General features: G+C 45.0%; 1 protein-coding gene across 1 annotated transcript in view; it reads left to right on the forward strand.

Moving 5' to 3' along the window:
- Positions 1-22,205, forward strand: part of MAN2B1 (mannosidase alpha class 2B member 1) — a 1,009,708-nt gene that overhangs the window by 606,453 nt on the left and 381,050 nt on the right. Inside the window, exons 12-14 of the mRNA XM_044084731.1 lie at positions 11,032-11,139; positions 18,194-18,310; positions 19,287-19,505. Of these exons, the coding sequence (XP_043940666.1) occupies positions 11,032-11,139; positions 18,194-18,310; positions 19,287-19,505 (444 nt within the window). The remainder of the gene's footprint in view (positions 1-11,031; positions 11,140-18,193; positions 18,311-19,286; positions 19,506-22,205) is intronic.

Consider the following 22,205-nt stretch of genomic DNA (forward strand, 5'->3'; position numbering starts at 1 on the left):
CCTCTACTCATCACTCATTAGACCCATTATAGAGTACAACACCCCTTTTGGTATGTACTTCACAAGACATCTACAACAACTGGAAAGACCGCAGAAATACCTCACAAAGAGTATTACCGACCTCAAACAGATGCCTTATGCAGACCATCTCAAAAATCTCAGCTTTACTCCGTCGCATATCACCTGCTCAGAGGCGATCTCTGCCTAACATAACAAGCTATGTCAAGCCCAGAGCTGTTGGACATGCTCCACTTAGAAATCCCAATCCCTCTGAGCGACACTCTCTAGAAACCTAAACCTTGTCACCACAATAAACAGAACATGCTGGAGGGATAGATTCCTGTCCCAGAGATGTCCCATACTCTGGAACAAACTACCTGTCTGTATCAAACAAAGCATCTGAAGTAGGGACTTAATTTGTCAGCAACCTGTGGGTCTTGGACCCGATATCGAATCCGAGCCGGCAACTTGTTTCAAGCTAATGGATCCGAGCTCCTAGCTCCTCCCCTCACCCATAATCCCCTGCCAACCCTCCATGACCTCAGATCTAGTTTGCCGCACTTGTGGATAGCTGGATTCCATTGAGCTCAAGAAAAAAAACGTCAGTTAAGTGTGTTTTTCTGTCAAATTCTCTTCCTTATTTTAAAAAATAAAGTGCGTAAGAGTTAGGTTCCCTGTAGTATATAAAAAAATTTTTCTTTTACTTAGTTTTTTCCCTCCCTTCGCTGGTCGTTAGTGAGTGTGTGTGTGTGTTGTGTTTTTGGGGCCTGTGTGTTTGTGTAGCACTACCTTTTTTTCTTTAAGTATGGCTGAGGCCCCAAAAGCCATTTTTTCTCAATGTACCGAGTGTGGCCATAAGCTCTCCCCGGCTGATGGCCACACTCGGTGCGTTCGGTGCCTTGGGGTTGAACACCTCACCTCAGGCTGTACCATTTGTGCAGCGTTCAACCCCAGGGCACTGAAAGAGCGGAGGTCGAAGCTGGTCCTGGCGGGTCTTTTGCCCCCGGACTCGGCTCCAGCCTCCGCTGCTCCCGTGGCACTACCGCAGGCTGTGGTTGTTGCCACTCCTGCCCCCCTTCATTCGGCCGGGACTCAAACTCCTGCTAAAGCGCCGGAGGACAGGGAGGCTAGAAGGGAGAAACGGAGGGAGAAGCACCACAAGCGGCGGGCCGAGGCCTCCGCTTTGGCCCCGCCAGCTAAGCGGGCTTCTCCCTCCACTGCTTCTAGGTCTCCTCCTCCTCGGCTCCGATCTCCTTGTTTCTCCCCAGGGCCCGAGGAGGAGGAGGAGGCCCGATCTCCATCGAGGTCATCGAGGCGGCATTCCAGGCCTGCTTCGGTGGCCTCTTCGTGATCAACGTTCAGCATGTCTGATGCAGACTTGGACCGGATGATGCGAAGATTCATCCAGGCCCAGATGCAGATGGGAGTGCTCTTGCCTCCCCCCCCTTCGGGGGGGAGCTCGACACCATTTTTTGCTCCAATTGCTCCTTCTCCGACCCGCTACCCGGGTTCGGAGCGTTCGGAGCCGAGCAGCGTTGGAGCCGGGGGTGGGTCGGCACCGACAGTACTTGGTACTTCAGATCCGACCCTGCCCTCGAGTCTGTCGGATCCGACCTCTCGGAGCCGTGGCCCGAGCTTCGGATCCGAGGGATTCAGTGTGCCTTTGGCTCCGTCCAGGTCGGAGCGCACTGGTCCTTCGGATCCGATCGTCTCGGCGCCGGTTCCGATCCCTTCATCGGATCCGAGTGGGAGACGACTCTCGGAGGCCAGAGAGAGTGGTTCCCCCTCGGCCTTCGATGTAGTGGAGAGGGCTCTGTTGAGAGCATCCGGACCCCCGGCCCTTGTCTCGGCTCCACCCTGCACTCCCTCTCTGCTGGGCCAGGCTTCCATCACCCGGCCTAAGGGACAGCCTGCTTCAATGTCCCAGGTAGTTCCATTGGAACAGGATGTTGCTGGCGAGGCCTCCTCGGACAGCCCCCCCCCCCCCGAGGAAGTGCCCCACAAGCATAAGTGCAAGAGGAGGCACGTGGACTCCCCTGAGTCCTTAACTGAGGACACGGACTTGGATGAAGGGGAAGGCTCCCCAAGATCACCCCCTGAGGATGTCTCCTTTGGAGACATCATGGAGATGCTGAGGATCAGAGGTGGGTGGTCTGCCCCCAAGTCTTCCTCCGAGTCAGTGTTTCTGGAGGCATTCAAAGCAGGCCCGTCTACCTCTTGGGTGTCCCCTCCGGCTGACCCCTTGGTGGACCTTATTACCACCCAGGGCGTGGAAGGACCCGGACACCATGGAGTCAATACCCAAACGCCCGGACAGGATACTAAGCCCCCCCCCCCTCAGACCGGTCGCACTGGAGCAAGGGTCCTCCCGTAGATGCCATGTTGACTGCGGCAGCCACGAAGAGGGAACTAGCTCAGGAGAGCCCCTCAGTCCATCCACCGAGCAAGGAGTCCCGCTCGATGGACCACTTAGGGAAGCGAGTTTTTAGTTCAGCGACCTTCTCGGTAAGGTCTCTGAACTATATGGCATATGTCATCAGGATGCAGCGGGATCTTATCAAAGAATACGCTGCCTCCCCCCCGAGTCCATGTCGGCGGAGGACAAACAATTGTACTCCACCCGAATGGCCACTCTGAGATCCATTCCAAATACCTCTATGCTGCTATTGTCCCACGCCACCGAGGGAGCCGCTAGGGCTAGCGGAGCAGGCCTAGTCATGAGACGTCAGGCCTGGCTCCGTCATTGTGACTTTGCGGAGCCCTTTAAAGCGTCTTTTGCGAACGCCCCTTTCGATGGTTCTGCCCTGTTTGGCAAAACGGTTCACGAGACACTTGTCCAGAGCGAGAAGGACGGGAAGACGTTGTCTGCCATCGGAGTCCGCTTCTCTGCACCCCAGCGGTCCTTTTCGAAGAACCAAAAGGGTCAGAAGAAGATGTGGTTCCGGAAATCGCAACATTCCCAACCCGCTCCGGACAACCAGTCCTTCCGTGGCAGAGGAGGACAGGGAGGACGCCGCCCCAGGGGCAGAGGGGCTCCGAGAAACTTTGGGTCCAGAGAACCTTTCTCTGACCGGCCCACGCAGCAGCCCTGAAGGGTTGCCCGACTGCTCCACTCTGGAGGCAGTCGGGGGCGCTTCTCGGAGCACCTAGCAGCATGGGAGTCCATCACTACAGACCGCTGGGTGCTTCGAATTATATCCAGAGGGTACAAAATCCCATTACTTCATGTCCCCAAATTCAAGAACCTCCCCGATGTGCCACCCGATCAGAGGGAGGCTGCAGCCGCAGAAATTCAGCAGCTGCTAAGAAAGAGCCATCCAGCCCATCCCCCAAGACCAGCTCAGATTAGGGTTCTACTCCAGGTTCTTTTTGGTGCCAAAAAAGACGGGAGACTTGAGACCGATTCTAGACCTGTCCTGCTTGAACCTGTCGGTAACCAAGGAAAAATTCTGAATGGTCACTCTTCAATCTATTCTCCCCCTTCTAAGGGAGAACGATTGGATGTGCTCTATAGACCTCAAGGATGCGTACTACCACATTCTAATGGACAGACGATCCAGGAGGTTCCTCCGCTTCCGGCTGGGAGCCAGTCACTACAAGTTCAGGGTCCTTCCCTTTGGCCTCACCACAGCCCCCAGGGTGTTCACCAAGGTATTAGCAGTGATTGCAGCCCACCTGAGACTCCAGGGAATACAGGTCTTTCCGTACCTGGACGACTGGCTCCTGACCGCCCCAACAAGGCATCTACTTTGCTCAGCCAGAGATTTCTTTCTCCGCCTAGCCCCACAGTTAGGCATCACCATCAATGCCGACAAATCCTTTCTGGCCCCGACACAAGCCATAGAATTCATAGGAGCCAGAATAGACACCAGAGAGCTACGAGCCTTTCTAACGTCCGAACGACTTCAGAATTTGCAACTCCATGTGCGGGCTATCCTCCAATCAGAGACCCCACCAGTGGAATTGGTCCTGAGGACGCTGGGCTCCATGGCGGCAGTGATAACGCTCCTTCCATGCACCCGTCTAAACATGCGGGTACTGCAGTGGACCCTTCTAGTACAATGGTCCTTTCTGTCTTTTCCTCTCCATCACCCCATTGCTATCAGCAAGGCTTGCAGGAGGGCTCTATTATGGTGGCTCCATGCTCCAGACCTCCATACGGGCCGACCCTTCTGCACCTCTCCCCCTCTCGCCACGGTGATCACGGACGCCTCCCGCTTCGGGTGGGGGGGCATTATTCAGGCAGGACGGTCCAAGGCACGTGGAACGATACAGAGACCTCCCTGCATATCAATGTTCTGGAGATGAGAGCGGTGCTGTATGCATTGCAAGCACTTCAGAATCTCCTCCCCGTAGGAACGATTGCAATTCAGTTGGACAACATGTCGGTTGTCTGGTACATCAACAAACAGGGGGGAACCAGGTCTTACCCTCTATGCCGCGAAGCCATGAGAGTGTGGGAATGGGCGATCTCCACCAACCGCTTTCTGATTGCAACACACATTCCGGGGCGGGCCAACATCCTAGCGGACAAACTCAGTCTCACCCTTCTTACCCCGTATGAGTGGTCTCTCAACCCACTAGTAGCGAAGCAGATATTCGCAATATGGGGGCAACCCTGCTGCGATCTTTTTGCCTCTCCCTCAAACACCAAATTCGGCAATTTCTTTGCTCTGATTCCCCCTCCAGGGGAAACTCCAAGAGACGCTCTGGTGCATGCTTGGCCACCCGGTCTACTTTATGCCTATCTTCCTCTACCCCTGATGCTGCAACTCTTACAGAAAGCCTCGCGGTTGGGGAGCAGGATGATCCTCATTGCCCCATTCTGGCCTCGGCAAATTTGGTTCCCTTACCTGTGGTCTCACCTAGTGAATCCCCCTTGGATTCTGGATCCCAGTCCGGATCTAATCTCCCATCCGTTGGACTTACCGACCCCAAATCTGGACAATCTGAAGCTGACAGCTTGGTTGCTCCAGTTCCACTCCTAGTTAGGACTCCAGGTATCTCTTCACCAGTCAAAGCCATCCTTGTGGCAGCGCATAAGCCCTCCACCAGGAAAGTGTACCGCAGTAAATGGAAACGTTTCTCCATCTGGGCGGAGCATCATAATCTAGATCCCTTTACGGCTCCTCTTCCATCCATATTAGACTTCCTAACCGAACTTTTCAGGAAGGCGCTAGTTGCTCAACTGTCAAAGTGCAATTGGCTGCCATCTCCCATTACCATGTGGGACATGACACAGGGCCCTTGATGTTGGCCAAGTTGTGTAAAACCTTTCTCAAGGGCACCTTTTTGCTTAGATCCCCTATAAAAGAAGCCGTACCACCGTGGGATCTTTCACTAGTTCTTCAAGCCTTGACTGCTCCACCTTTTGAACCTGCTGCTTCAGTAGATCTCAAATTCTTGTCCTGGAAAACAGCATTCCTTGTAGCCATTACTTCTGCGAAAAGAGTTTCGGAGCTTCAAGCTCTTTCTGTGAAACCTCCTTATTTGATCTTTCATCCGGACAGAGTGTACCTCAGGATCAATCCCTCTTTCTTTCCCAAAATAGCATCAGAAACCAATATAAATCAATCCATAAATTTACCGGTTTTCTTTCCTAAATATCAGAATAAAGGAGAGTACAAGCTGCACTCATTAGATGTTCATAGGCAGCTACGTTTTTATACTCATAGAACAGCTGGTCATAGACAATCCGGCCAGCTGTTAGTTTCCTTTGCCAAATTTAATTTGGGGAAAGCAATATCAAAAGTATCTCTATCACGCTGGATTTCACAATGTATCCTATTAGCGTACCAAGCCTCTGGGAGACCCGCACCTGAAGGAGTTCGCGCACATTCCACTCATTCCATCTCTACTTCTGCGGCCTTCAAATCTAGAGTTCCATTGGATGATATTTGTTCGGCAGCCACTTGGGCCTCATCTCATACCTTTATTAACCACTACAAACTGGACATGATTTCCTTTGGCTCTGTGGTGCTCCGCAATATCCTTCCATGATGGCCACCCAAGATTCAGGTAGCTGGGGACTCTGTCCCACAGGTTGCTGACAAATGAAGTCCCTACTTCAGATTAAGAAGTTATGTACTCACCATAACGTTCCATCTGAGTAGGTAGCTTCATTTGTCTGCAACCATCCCCCCCTCCTTCCCCCTGGCCTTCAGCGGATCTATGTTAGTTGGAATACCCTTTTTGGGTACATATTGAGGGGCAAACTCGATCTGAGGTCATGGAGGGTTGGCAGGGGATTATAGGTGAGGGGAGGAGCTAGGAGCTCGGATCCATTAGCTTGAAACAAGTTGCCGGCTCGGATCCGATATCGGATCCAAGACCCACAGGTTGCAGACAAATGAAGCTACCTACTCAGATGGAACGTTATGGTGAGTACATAACTTCTTTTTCTCATTAGCACTCTTCAAGAAAAATTTTGATGATTGGATGGGAAATAGGAAATTCACCCCGGGCATCACTTCTGTGGCTGTGCTCGACAGTGGCACAGGAAAATAATTTTCTTGGGTGGCGAAAGACAGGGTACCTTCTTGACTAGGCTTATATAGGCCCTAGGGCCAATAGCCTAATACCTCCCTATGAACCTTTGTCCCTGGGGCAATCTCTGATGCGTCGGTGTCCTGTAAAAAGAGTATAACATCTTAAGAGGATACATTTTCTTTATCTGATTAAAAGCATTGTTTTGCTTTCAATGTTTATTTCACCTTAAGGAGCATCTTCCATTTGGTCAAATCTGCAAGAGCGCAGGCTATTGATTGCTTGTTTTATTTGCACTTTGAATGTGTTGGTTCTACTAAACCAATAGCCTCTTTCCATGGAAAACCCCAGTATAGTTTTATACTGACTAGGGAAAATTTTGTCACAGCATAGGGTGTACTTCCTTTACTGTTTTCAGTCTGTGTCCTGGGGTGTTTTACATCCACCTGAGCTACCACCAACTCAGATGGATGGAACTTTTGGTTTAGCACCTCATGAGAAGGTGGGTACACATAGGAGTGCAGCGCCCTCCCTGTGGAGCACTGCACTGCCATGTCATTATTGGTAAGTTAATACCATTACCTGGTATGCAAATGCATGAGAGGGAAGGCACACTTAGGAGTGCGGCACCCTCCCTGTGCAGCACTGCACTGCCATGTCATTATTGGTAAGTTAATACCATTACCTGGTATGCAAATACATGAGAGGGAAGGCACACTTAGGAGTGCGGCACCCTCCCTATGCTGCACTTGCAGTGTCATTGGTAAATTAATGCCATTACCTGGTGTGCGAATTGAACCCACATCTTTCGGTTCTTGCAAGTATGCACCTTTTGAGCTACTTAAACTGCAACTGTACAAATCTTCAGTAGTACCTAGGTAATGCTGAGAATGCCCTTACGTCCTTCTAAGTGCCAGGAATAGGGTTGTCTTCTCACAGCATCAAATTCTTTCACAAATGGCCCATTTGGTCTGTTGGACTTGACAGAGCTGGCTTCATGAAAAAGCACATCAGCAAGACAGATCAGTGGAATATGTACTAGTTTAGTGTGCACAGTGAGGTAATTGGTGTGCTCATGCCACTGTTTGTGTCAGTAATTTCATTTCAATTTGCATGTTATACAGGCAACAATGCTGGCTTTGTAGTGTGAAGTATGCAGTGTTTTGAGAACAGTGTGAATCCATACTAGCAGGAGTGGCCTTGGGTCAACCAGTGCCCTAGGCAAAAGGGCTCCACGGCACCCCCCCACACTACCTGGTGCCCCCATCCTGGTCTACCTACACCAAATAAATACCAGAAAAGCGCCCCTACTTGAGCGGCGCCATAAGCAGCCGCCTATTTGGCCTATGCCTAAGGCCGGCTATGCATACTAGAGTATTCTTTTTCTACAGTGATCCAGTTGCAAGGATTATGCAACATAACTTTTTTCTGGGTGTGTGCTTTCCTCTTTCCTGGCTGTAATTGTAATTTAAGTGTTTTGTGTTACAGTTGTAGACATACTTCAATTTTACTTTGGATTTAACCAACCCGTTAACAAAGATGGGGCACTCCTTTTCTCCACCTGTGACATGGTTTAAGTTTAGTAACTTGAATGCAAGAGAGCTGGTTAGAGAATGAAAATAGTCTGTTCCTACTTGTGGGAAGGAAGTGTTTACAGAACTGCTGCTTTGAGAGTGACACCTAGTGGTGGCTGGCAGTTTGTGTTGAGGTGCAGTCTCAGAGCAGAACGGGCGGAAGCATGTCAGTGAGGTATTAGGGGGCATACAGCAGCACTGTGTGGCTCTACTACACATTATGGGGGTGGAGTGTCAGAGCAGAGTGGGCAGAAGCATGTCAGTGAGGTATTAGGGGGCATACAGCAACACTCTGTGTGGCTCTGTGACACATTACGCTTATGTTCCTCCTAATAAAAACATGGAGTAATACCGAGAAAAATAAAACCGGCTGATAATGTTTAGAACATTGACACATTATCACTTATTCTTCCTGTTTGCGTTGGGTTTGTCAGGTTGGGATAGGGTAAACAAATACATCTATGTGGTGGTGGGTTAGTCTGTGAGGAGCTAAAAAAGTAAACCAAAACAAAAAGCATTCTTAGCTTGTAAAACAGGAATGAGTCTCCTGACTAAAATATTTCTTTTCTATGTATGACACCGTTAGTCCTTTGTATCTGCTGTTGTATTCAGCTGCTTGTTTGTGATGTTAGTCCTCAGTATCTGCTGTTTTACTCAGCTGCTTGTTTGTGATGTTAGTCCTTTGTATCTGATGTTTTATTCAGCTGCTTGTTTGTGATACTAGTCCTTTGTATCTGCTGTTTTATACAGCTGCTTGTTTGTGATATTAGTCCTTTGTATCTGCTGTTTTATTCAGCTGCTTGTTTGTGATGTTAGTCCTTTGTATCTGCTGTTGTATTCAGCTGCTTGTTTGTGATGTTAGTCCTTTGTATCTGCTGTTGTATTCAGCTGCTTGTTTGTGATGTTAGTCCTCAGTATCTGCTGTTTTACTCAGCTGCTTGTTTGTGATGTTAGTCCTTTGTATCTGCTGTTTTATACAGCTGCTTGTTTGTGATATTAGTCCTTTGTATCTGCTGTTTTATTCAGCTGCTTGTTTGTGATGTTAGTCCTTTGTATCTGCTGTTGTATTCAGCTGCTTGTTTGTGATGTTAGTCCTTTGTATCTGCTGTTGTATTCAGCTGCTTGTTTGTGATGTTAGTCCTCAGTATCTGCTGTTTTACTCAGCTGCTTGTTTGTGATGTTAGTCCTTTGTATTTGCTGTTGTATTCAGCTGCTTGTTTGTGATGTTAGTCCTTTGTATCTGCTGTTGTATTCAGCTGCTTGTTTGTGATGTTAGTCCTTTGTATCTGCTGTTGTATTCAGCTGCTTGTTTGTGATGTTAGTCCTCAGTATCTGCTGTTTTACTCAGCTGCTTGTTTGTGATGTTAGTCCTTTGTATTTGCTGTTGTATTCAGCTGCTTGTTTGTGATGTTAGTCCTTTGTATCTGCTGTTGTATTCAGCTGCTTGTTTGTGATGTTAGTCCTCAGTATCTGCTGTTTTACTCAGCTGCTTGTTTGTGATGTTAGTCCTTTGTATTTGCTGTTGTATTCAGCTGCTTGTTTGTGATGTTAGTCCTCAGTATCTGCTGTTTTACTCAGCTGCTTGTTTGTGATGTTAGTCCTTTGTATCTGATGTTTTATTCAGCTGCTTGTTTGTGATGTTAGTCCTTTGTATATGCTGTTGTATTCAGCTGCTTGTTTGTGATGTTAGTCCTCAGTATCTGCTGTTTTACTCAGCTGCTTGTTTGTGATGTTAGTCCTCAGTATCTGCTGTTTTACTCAGCTGCTTGTTTGTGATGTTAGTCCTTTGTATTTGCTGTTTTATTCAGCTGCTTGTTTGTGATGTTAGTCCTTTGTATATGCTGTTGTATTCAGCTGCTTGTTTGTGATGTTAGTCCTCAGTATCTGCTGTTTTACTCAGCTGCTTGTTTGTGATGTTAGTCCTCAGTATCTGCTGTTTTACTCAGCTGCTTGTTTGTGATGTTAGTCCTTTGTATTTGCTGTTTTATTCAGCTGCTTGTTTGTGATGTTAGTCCTTAGTATCTGCTGTTTTATTCAGGTGCTTGTTTGTGATGGACTAGACATAATGGGCATATAATTATAATGGTTATAATGATTAATCCGTTTAATATGGAGGTTTGTGTACATTTATTATGTAAGATTGGCTTTGTGATTATTTAAGCAAATACTTAACCAAACCTTTCCATTTGCAGTTACTGCTGATCCTTAAGTCACCAAGTCTTTGCATTGTATTAATCATTTGTCACGTGTTGGTTGGATGAGGCTAATGTTGGAATAATAGCACTCCTGTCAATGTCCATGAATATGTTTTGTCTTTGAGTGTGCACACATGCATAACTGTACCTAACTGTTATTTCCAGCTCATGCAGTTGTTGAGGTTCACTTACATAGGGACAGGTTGGCGGAATCTGCACTGGTGGCAGGAGACTATTATGGAAACGTGACAGTGCTGCATGAGTGGAGGGAGTGCGATTTGAGAAAAGTAATCGGTGGCTGTTTATATCCTAAGAGAAGTGTGTGTCTGGAAAGGTGGAATGCAAAAACAGAAGGATTTTTAAGCATAAAGATGACCATTGGAGGATCTCGTAAATAAGAATGTGGGAGTGTCTGTTGGTGAGAGAGGATATGTCTTGGTAAACAGACTGTTGTAAGCATCTTTGAAACAGACTGAGTGGACTCAGTTGCCTTTTACTTCTGATATGCTGCAAGGAACATGAGTAAGGCATCTTTTAAGCCATTTGATTCTGCTTTTTCTGGTCAGAAACCTGCATGTATTTAATGCTCCTTTTACGTCTACTGATAGGCTCAGGGGGTTGCTGTTTACTGCCTTGCACATGTAGGATTTACCCTGCAGCTTGAAAATTCCATTATATTGTATTTAACAGTGCAGTCTGGAAATACTTTAGCTACATTTCTAGATAGCAGTCTGTATTTATAAAGTTTTAATGCGTAACGCTGCTCATTTTTATAGGTTTTGGTGAGCAATGCTTTGTCGAGTCTGAGTGGAAGTAAACAGAACTTTGTATTCTGCAACAAGCTTAACATTAGCGTGTGTCCCCTCACAGAGTCTGCCAGCACTGTAAGTAAAAAAATCTGTTTTTTTTTTGTGCACTGTATAACTCTAGTCTATGCAGAAGAGATTGCGTTTATTACTGTAACATGTCGGATCCAGTGATTGCAGCAGTGCGACCTTAACCTATTATATGCAGTTATTTGAAATGTAGTAGTGGCAAGTACAGCATTTGGAAGAGCAGAGATGGTGAATGCCTTACCTTCTTTCACTGATGGGTCGTGTGTCAGAATTGTGCAGGTTGTTTTAGCAAAATGTGATGTGCGATGCTAGCCACTCCTAGAATAGAGGGATCTAGTCCTGACTACGGCCCAGATGAATTAGGTTTGATTAGTGGCCCAGGAGATGGCTGGAGTGGCAGAGGAAGGGTCAACATTACCATCCAAGGGAAGGCAGTGATATGGGCGAATGATCAACATTACCATCCAAGGGAGGGCAGTGATGTGGCGAAGGATCGACGTTACCGTCCAAGTGAAGGCAGTGATGTGGCATCTCCTGCTTCAATCCCTGGTGGAGTTTGCAGACATTGCTTAATAGGAAGCATGGACCACAAGGATATGGAGGTGGTCATGGCTGTGCTGCTGTACTGGTGGTATATGCCACGATGTTCCCATTCCACACCCGCTATTTAGCCATATACTTGGGCATCTTGAGGGGGGAGGGAGTTTGGCAGAGTATAAGCAAAAAAATCCTTCCCCTGAGAGAATGTGGATGGATGAGACCCTCAGGATGCACTCAGGTTCAATGACCTATCACAGTGGATTATGGAGGAAGTGCGGGGGATTGGAGTAGCTGGTATACCTGTCATGGTCATGAGACACTGGGTAGCAGTGCCGTACAGATGATGAAGGGGAACCTAAAAAATGAAAAGAAATGTGATATGAAATGCAGCCAAGCTTTTGCTGATGTCTCACATTTCCATTTGAAATGCTTGCTGTAGGATGGCTGATGTCTGTGTGAAAGCCCACTGCCTTGGTCATTGTTACTGTGCTTTTATGGCATCATATCTAATTGCTTTGTTATGCCATGTCTTTGTGTACTGGGCTGTTAAGTTGGATGGTTGAAAAGTGCCAGCCATATAAAGCAGTACAACTTCCTTCTGTAGAAATACATTATGGGGGTGTCTGGGGATAAGCACTGCCCATCACAAGTGTTGTAGCTTCCTCCAAAGAAAGTGCATCCAGCAGTTTTTGCACTTGGAGGTCCAGGGGCAGAGGAGAGCACTTGCAGTGTGCTGTGAGGAAGTTTTCTAAGTGATTTGTTTTAGTTTCACAAAGCTCTGTCTGTACAACTGCCTGGTTTCACCTACATTTTTTTATCCCAAAGAGTGGGACTTTCTAACCACTTTATGGAAGGTGTGGGCCCTCTTCTTTGAAATGGTGGAATTTGTGCATTACTGGGAATTGGTCTGACCTTTGTAATTGAATGACTGAAAATGAGCAAGTCTGCCTGACTACACATGTACTGTTCTGCCGAACAAACAGATAACATAGGTAATGGAATGTACCTAGGTTTCTGGTGAAGCCATGGAAAACTGAGTGTACTTGAGGGACAGATTTTTTTTCTGTGCTGCTGAGATATGTCTAGATAATTTCTGCCAGGCTGGTGACTTTATCTTGAGGTATTTTGTTCTCTGTTAGCAGAAGAGACGTCCCTTCTGTAGGATTTCATGATACCTAGTAGCAACACCAGGTGCAGAGAGCAGAAACTGCATAGTGCATTCATTTCTGATGGAGTGAATATCTGAAAATGTTATAGGAAAAAGGCTTTCTAGAGTTCCCTTGTCAACATTCATTCTAAACAGGCCCCTTATTCTATGGAGAAAGACAGATGAACATGCATTGCATTTATAGCATGGAGATGAAACTGTTTTATATAACAGTATTTCATTTCTGTATGGAATACAAATGGGGATACCTACTGCTTCCATCATGAGGAATCTGAAATGCTTGTGTCATGTTCAGAGTAAATAAAAAATTGTGCATGAATTTACTGGTGGAAAGATAATTATGGTTTGTGCAGTCTAGCAGTGGGTGTTGCAGTGATGGCTTGTGTAAGCTGCCCCTGTCCTTCATTCATTTTCCTATGTATCTTCAGGTGTCCTTGAATTCCGTTGAAATGCTCCATACTAATTGCATCTGGCAGTGTGTTTTAGGACACACGTCCTAACTTAATTGAGTAAATGTTATCCTTTCTGTGAAATAGCATTTCCTCAATTCAGTTATGACTTGCTGCATGTCAAAGTGATATTCGTGTATCATTCTCCATAATTTTTCTATTATTAAAAAACTTATTTTATCTACTTGCTCCTGAAAAATGTGGTGTCCATATCATATGATGTCTTTCTTTCCTTTCTTAAGTGTAGGTATGCTAGGTTGTTTCTATCTGTCCACTGTCACAGCCCCCCCCCATTATTTTAGTAACTTTGCATTGAATGTTTCTGCTTTGATATCCTTTGCTTTGTATGCCTGCCGTAATTGGCCGGCGTACATGAAGCCCTGTTGGCCCTTTCTGTGCAGTGAGCAAATGACTTGAATAGCTCTGGAAACCCGTCTCTTAATTCTTACACACCAGTGTCCTGTTGATATTTAACATTGCCCATTCTCACTACATTACATTACGTTCAGCCAAAGGATAATTACAGCCTGCACCCCCCAATTCTCTTCCTTGTCTGTCCTCTCTGGAGCCTATTCCTCCAAGTATATACATTTGGATTCTTTTCAAGGCAGTGTGTAACCGTGCACTTTTAAGTCTCTGCTGCCAACTCTCTGCCCACTCTGAAAGCCACAGCATATCTCAACAAGGACTGAGTTTTGTAGCTGTTATTCCTACACTAAGCATATCAAGTGAGTTGGCAGTTCCAGCCCTACAGCGAAATGTTCAGTCCTGTTTAGTATATTCATATAATATATAATAATATATATTATAATGTAATAATACATTGCTTACCAAATTGTTTCTATTTAGCGCACCACACCGCATTTTTTCTAGTCATTCAACTGATGATCTAGCCATCTCCCCAATGCAGGGCTTGCCTGCTTAACCTTTAAATTACCCTGCCATCATTTTGTTACATACAATTTCTAAACCCTTGTTGAATTTCAGAGACAGCAGCCATTGGCTTTCTTTGTCCACCTCTGTGGTCATCCAGCTACAGAATCTGAACACATTTGACTAAGACCTTCCTGCTTAAAACTATGCCACTGGTCATCTGACAAAAGTTAACATTCCATCAGCCTGTCCTGTGATTTTTTTTTTCTTAAAGTTTACCTTTAGTGTTCTAATTGCCAGCCATTAATTCCTTGACAGGGATAAAGCTTTATTTCTGTTGGGGCTGTGCTCATACTACACTATGTTGGGGACTGCACTCACTACATTCCCAGCATGTTAAGTAATCTTTGAAATTTACTATACCCATAGGAATGGAATTTTCTTAGAATTTAATAACTCACTGAACACCATTGTACCACACTGGCTGGCCACCAGTACTGGCAGAACACCCTTGTACTACACTGGTTAGCCACCAGTAGTGGCTGAGCACCCATGTACCACACTGGCTAGCCACCAGTACTGGCTGAGCACCCTTGTACCACACTGGCTAGCCACCAATACTGGCTGAACACCCTTGTACCACACTAGCTAGCCACCAGTACAGTCAGCTTCTGCTAACATGGCTGTCCTCTCTCCTTTATGGCCTACTGCTAACTGAAGATAGTTGAGCAAACACTTGTATATTTCTGAACTCCCCCTTGTGTCCTTAGTCAGTGGCTGGAAGTTGGGTGAGCTATGCCAGGAACTGACATGACAACCTGGACTCTCTCATGCTCACACATTTCATCTGTACAGTAGTAGGCAAATCAGTCTCCATCTGCCTTCAAACATGCATGTGTCTTTTTCCTTCATTCCAGATTTTATACTCCTTACATAGGACAGAAGAGACAACTGCAGTTGTAATTTCCTGTCTCCTTGTGAAGTTTCTGGGGAGGATGCCTGTCAGCATTTTTGAGTCATTGTGCCTTTGAAGACCATGATTAGCAGTTCTACCAGAGTAGCCTGGTGCTAATTATGCCTTTGTTTTAATATTCCTTTACAGGTCCACTTTTGTGATGTTTCTGCTCCATCATAGAGAGTACAGCAGTCCTTAGCTTTGAACAGATGTAACAGGGTGAGCATCTTATCTTCTGCCACATTCTGACTGATGACTCTCAAGTTTTCATCTCACTTGTCCCATTTCCATTCCCACCTTGTGAGGAAGACCCTGGATACATGGATAAACCACCTGAGACCATGCAAGAGAGGCTATTGCCACAAGTCCCTGTGTGTGGTTTCCAAAGTAGTAGTTTTTACCATGCTGGTGCCTTGTTTATGGCCACAGACTCAGTGGTATGCATGCACTGAATGCTGTGGCAGAATCTGTTTGCTCTTCCTATAGGAGATGTTCAGAAACAAGATACTCATTACCTTTTTTTTGGGAGGGAAGTACTATTTGACCTGCATGCGCAGCATGTAGTTAGTAGCTACAGATGCGTCTCTTACCTTGATGATGATATTCCTTTAAGTCTTTCCTATCCAATACCAGAAGAAGACATTCAGGCCTTCTCCATTGCTTTGTCACCTGTGCTAATTGTCCTTGCTTGCCAACATGGGGGGGGGGTATTGAGGAGTGATATAAAATTTAAAGGTTTTATTCCAGTTTCATCCCAATTAAGACATTACCTTTGGCTGTGTCCCAGTGCTCGTATGTCCCCCCACCCCACCCTTTTCAGAAGAGCTTTGATTAGACACAGACACTACTGCCAAAAAGCTCATACATCTTTATTCTGTTTTGCTTTGCAGTATAAGGGTCTCTTGGTGTTCCTTTACCTTGGCCTCTAGTTCCTGGTTCCAGGAATTCCCTGGAAGTGGTCCTCACTGGGATGCATCTGTGGGTGCCACCTCTGGTGGTCAACATGAATTGGAAGAAGCTGCCTTTTGTTCCAGCTCTTATGAAGCCCTTCATTAAGTTGGCATTGGGCACTTTGTAGTATTGCTTGTCCCTGCCAATGGAGAGGGCTCTGGAGATTATGGTATTAGCCTTTGAGTGAGTGAGAATGCAGGGTCTAGTGCTGGACTCTGCTCAGATTCTGGGTTTGAAGGTAACCAGACTTCATGTTACAGCTTGCAGTCCTGAAGATGTACAGGTTGCAGTGGATTGTAAGGTGGCTGTTATTTGAGTCACCATGCACTTAGATGTGCTTTTCGTGTCAGATCTTTTAGATGCCTTCTCTTGGTAATGGCACAGGAGGGTCAGTCACATAATCCTACCATACATTCCTATTCCCCCTTCTTCTGGTCTCAGGCTGTTTGTTCCTTAACACTGCAAGAGACTCCTAATCATGGATGTCCTTTATACTTACAAGGACCACTGGTTCCATCACAGGGCTTGGCTTCTGATGTAGACCTCCCTTGTTCCACTCGATTTGCTGTTGACAGGAAGCCATCTAATCATCAAGTTCATGCCTGCAAATGTAAACCGTTCTTAACTTGTGCAGATTGGTACCGTGAACCATCCTGGTTAATCAGTCTGCAGGGGATTCCTGTCTATATCAAACATCTGTACAATCTGAGACACATACTTCATGGTAAAGGTGTACATGTCGTTTATTTCTATATGTCATAACATTGTGGAGGCCAGGACTTTAGGCCTGCAGCAGCTGACTAACCCACTTCTTAATGCAGTACTGCATCTCTGCCCTCCATTGAGAACCGTTTTCCTCCATGAGACTAGGCTTTTCATGATGGCTGAGTTTGTTTTTTGAGAAACATTCCTCCTGATGGCCATAGCCTTCACAAGAAGTATTTGGGATCTTCACACCTTCATGGGCAGGGAGCCCTATCCTTATCTCTCACAAGGAGAGAGTGTCTGCATAGATTTCTCTGAACAAATTTGTCCATTTTCCAGTTTTCTTGTTTACATCAAAAACCATGGGAAAGGAAGTCTTTCACACCCTGGACATATATGTGCTGCTCTGTTATTACTTGGGGAAGGTACATTAATTTAGGATAGCAGACCAGTTGTTAATTAGCTTTGCTGTATGCAGGGTAAGGGCTTCCAGCGGGACTATCAACTATACAAATTTTTTGGCTGGCTGTCATTCACCTATCTGTTGGTAGGTGCTGCTTTTACTGTTGGTCATCTATCTGTTAGTAAATGCTGCTATCAAAGACCATTTCACCAGAGGAGGGTATGTCTCCATTCCTTCCTTCAACTGACTTGGCCAGTTGGTCCTTCCCAGATAACCTCACTAAGCATTGTTGATCTGACCATGACATAGGGAGCTGGTTTGCATTTTTGAGATGATTTCTTCAGGCCTCTTTCTGACCTCTGGCCTGGCAGTACTCTTACTCATTCTGCCTTGGTGGTACTAATTCACAGTCTTGTATAGATAATTTATGATGTACTAATTATGAATTTGTAGATTATTACTGAAAGTGGTTTTGTACATCTGTTTCTCTCTCCAAATAATGATGCAGTAACGCTGTGCAGATCAGAACATTCCATTTAACTGCATCTGCTGGAATGATTCATTTGGTAATATGCTGTCAAAAATGTTACCATTATGCTGTTGGGGATATGTTTGTGACATGCTTATTTCTATTGAGGTGTGCATTCATTTGCTTAGCAGTTGAAATTTATCCTATTTGGTTTTGGTCTAAGCCAATTCCCTCACTTTTCTCAGTGTTTTCTTGTATTCCATTTCCTTATATACCTTTCTCTTTTCTGAAATGTCTAGAAATGTTAATCTAGTATTACTTTGTTTAGGTAATACATTTGCTATAGTGACCATTGAAGCTGTTGAAGATGTATTAAGTGCTGTACATTGTTATCTCGGTGAGTGACAGAGCACTGTTACCTTATTTTTGTGTTAGTAATTTGATGACTTTTATTTATTTATTTATTGCATGGTAGGTGGAGTTTGTAGGAAGGGTGTTGTGCATATCAGGGGTGTAGTTGTTTTATCTGACTGACTGTTCTCAATTCTCAGTCCTGGTGCCCAACCTAACTGACTGTGTTTGTTCTCAGTTCTCAGTGCAGGTGTACAATCCGCTGCCACGCCGCATTACCTGGAACATTCGGCTTCCAGTAAATGGAACAGCTTACAACGTGTTGGGCCCGAATGACAAATCTGTGCCAAACCAGGTAAGAAGTCTGCTTTCTTGTGCTAATCAAAGGCAACATTTGTTCATGTAATATAAACCAAGAAGAAACTTTGCAGTGTGGAGGGTGTGAAGTTCGCTCCTTTAATTATGGTATGCACCTAGTTCACTAATAAGAATCAAACTGTAAAATATGTAATACAAAATAAAATAAAAAATAGTAGGTAGTCCACAGTTGAGTTAAAAATGGAATATCCTTTATTGAAACACACACACAAGTGATGCTAGTTGAGTATAATGAAAAACATCAAAACATTCCGTATTTATACATAATCAGGTTATTTGGAGCAAGTGAGTGGTCATAGCGGGTGGCTCTGTTAAGAGCAATAAAAGCATTAGACTCGTTCCTTTAAAGGACACTTTAGGTAGTAGTCCCAGTGGAACATCATGGGTCAGATAAGTATAGCCTGATTCCATACCTTGACAGGTGTGTGCAAAAACAAGATACCTCTAAAAGATGTTTCAATTGCAGTTATAATTTAGGGAATGAGCAAAACCAAAAAATAAGTGGTTAAGGCAAACTGAGCTTCCAAAATCCAGTCAAATAGCAGAAACTGTCCGATGAAGTGGCTTGGTCCACGAAAGAGCTCACTGTCTGTTTATTGTGGAAATAAATTTTTGCATTTTATTTTGCAGCCTTGGTCTGTTGCTTCCAGTGTTTTTATGCTATAATTTAAGGAATGTTTTGGCATTTCAATTGAAATGGAATTCTTGTGTTTGCTGCATTCCACCATCTTAAAGTTAGTCTCGAAGAGTCTGGAAGAATCATGTAGGCAAGTCCAAACAGAGAGTAGAGGTGAATCTTGGGGAGGGGGGCTGGGCATGTTAAGGCTATAGTGTACTTGTGTTGTGAGGCATGACTGTAATGTGAGGAGGAAGTAATACTGAGAAGAATATAGAACATGGACTTGTTAATGATTTGAGGTTGTGGATAATCATTAATGTATTTTCCTTTTTAGGTTGTTCCTGTATCAAACTTTACAAAAATGGTAAGAGAAAATAAAGGATATGCTACAAGTGAGCTCCTGTTTCAGGCTACCATCCCTGCTGTGGGATTCAGCACCTATACTGTTACCAAAGAAGCTGCTGGTAAGATGATTCATCAAAGACGGTCAAAGTGGGTACAGCAGTATAACCAGCAAATGGAGAAATCCAAGCATCTCACCATTACAAATGAGGTAGGTGGAAGATCTTTTCTTTCATTCTTTTCACTGTCCTGGAAATCTCCTTCCCAGTCGTGTAGTACTTAGGCCTTTTCAAACCTGCACCATTGTCCCAAGAGTCCACTACCATGGTGAGTAGCTGGGTGTGACCAGGCAGCTGTCCTGGTTTCCCTGTAGGTCAGGGCTCTTTCTTTTAAAGAATGAAACTTTGTGGCCATTTATGAAGAAGCTGCTGGTTGGGAATTTAATGTTTATCTCTCGATGCAGTAAAGAGTGCACGATGGTGGAGTCACAAGTGTAGTAGGAGAGTCCCATTTGTTTTAGTGATGCTTGCATATGCCCACCTTCTTTGGAGAACACACTTGTACGTACACACCCACATGCATGCATGCAGACTGACAAAGCTGCGTGCAAACTGGCACATGCACACACTGACACACGCACAGATAGTTGTGGCACACAGATCTTTAGCTAGTGTTCAGCCTATGCACTACGTTGGACTTGCTACTTCCCTGTTGTAAGACACTACCACAATTGGCTGTCCAGCTTACTTCCCCATCTACCCCTCAGGGGAAGTGCTTGCCAGCTTTACTGATTGAAAGGTTACCTGTAGGTCACTGATACTTTCTTACAGGAGCTCATAGGGTTGATGGATTCTAGGTAAGTATACAGACTGTGAGATGCCTTATGGTTTGTATTCAGATGTGTTAGGTAAGTTTACAGACTGTGAGACACCATTTGCTTTGTATTCAGATATGTTGGGTAAGCATACAGACTGTGAGACGCCATGTGGTTTGTATTCAGCTATGTTAGGTAAGTATACAGACTGTGAGACACCATGTGCTTTGTATTCAGATATGTTAGGTAAGTATACTGACTGTGAGACACCATGTGGTTTGTATTCAGATATGTTAGATAAGTATACAGACTGTGAGACGCCATGTGCTTTGTATTCAGATATGTTAGGTAAGTATACAGACTGTGCGATGCCATGTGGTTTGTATTCAGATATGTTAGGTAAGTATACAGACTGTGAGACGCCATGTGGGTTGTATTCGGATATGTTAGGTAAGTATACAGACTGTGAGACACCATGTGCTTTGTATTCAGATATGTTAGGTAAGTATACCGACTGTCAGATGCCATGTGGTTTGTATTCAGATATGTTAGGTAAGTATACAGACTGTGAGACGCCATGTGGTTTGTATTCAGATATGTCAGGTAAGTATACAGACTGTCAGATGCCATGTGGTTTGTATTCAGATATGTTAGGCAAGTATACAGACTGTGAGACACCATGTGCTTTGTATTCAGATATGTATAGGAGGTTATTCAGCAGCTGTAAGTATGTAGAAGAGGGAACAGAAGTACTTACAAGGGACAAGGGTGGATAATTGTGGTTGTTGGGGTGCAATAACTGTGATTGTAATGTAGTCTGATTGTGAGGCATAGTAATGAGGTACACTGAGTTTGTGGACACTGGTACAGACACAAACACACAAACAATGATGGCAAGATCTGGATGTACAGCAATGTATTGCAGAATGTGTACATAGAGGGTACACACACACAGATGGTGAGATCTTGGAGGTACAGTGATGTATCTGTGTGTGTGCACTTACAGGGTACACACATGCACACACACACACACACACACACACACACACACACACACACACACAAAATGATGGTGAGATCTGGAAGTACAATGATGTATCTCAGAATGTGTACATAGCCAGTATATACACACACACACACACACACACACACACACACACACACACACACACACACACACACACACTCTGATGGTAAAATCTGGAGGTGATCTATCTTAGAATGTGTACATAGAGAGTACACACAGATGATGAGATCTTGAAGTACAGTGATGTACCTCAGAATGTGTACATAGGACACATGCGCATGCACACAAGCAGATGTTGACATCTGGAGGTACAGTAATGTATCTCAGAATGTGTATGCATTGGGTATGCAGAGGGTATATACACACACACACACACACACACACACACACACACACACACACGTAAAAATAAAATGATGGTGAGATTTGGAGGTACAGTGATGTATCTCAGAATGTGTACACAAAGGGTAGACACAGACAACACTGATGGTGAGAACTTGAGGTACGATGATGCATCTCAGGATGTGTATGTAGAGGATACAGATACCAGTGGTAGGTTACTGGGACTCACATTAATGGTAGAAGGCTATTACTTTTGCTGGACTGCAGGTGACAGCCTGTCTAGTGTGCCATTTAAGTGCATTCACCCTTCTGCCTCCTCTACATTTGATGTCTTTCCTCCTCACTTCTTCATCTAATTCATGCCCTCTTAATTGCTTCGTTCTCCACAATCCATTCTAAGGATCCATTTCATTCACAAGTTCAGAGTCATGTCTGTGGAGAAATACTTCCAAGGAGCCCTGGAATAGTATGTCCATATAATCTTCTGTCTTTACATGTCCCCTTCCCCACTCTGTCCTTCATGTTGTGCCCCATCTTCTTCTGATATCAATTAAGAAGTAATTAGAGAACTAAATCTCTGATCTTACCCTTCCCTCCATTCCATGTGCCCTTCTAGTTGCTTTCCTCTAAATTCCTCCCTCTTTGAATAGCCTTTAGAGGGGCATTCCATACAAAATGTTTACCCAGCCTAGGGCTTGATGCAGCAGAAGTATTGCATGCTTGGGGCT

This window comes from Protopterus annectens, chromosome 9.part0, assembly GCF_019279795.1.
Source record: "Protopterus annectens isolate FY-2018-M chromosome 9.part0, PAN1.0, whole genome shotgun sequence".
Classification (NCBI taxonomy): Eukaryota; Metazoa; Chordata; order Ceratodontiformes; family Protopteridae; genus Protopterus; species Protopterus annectens.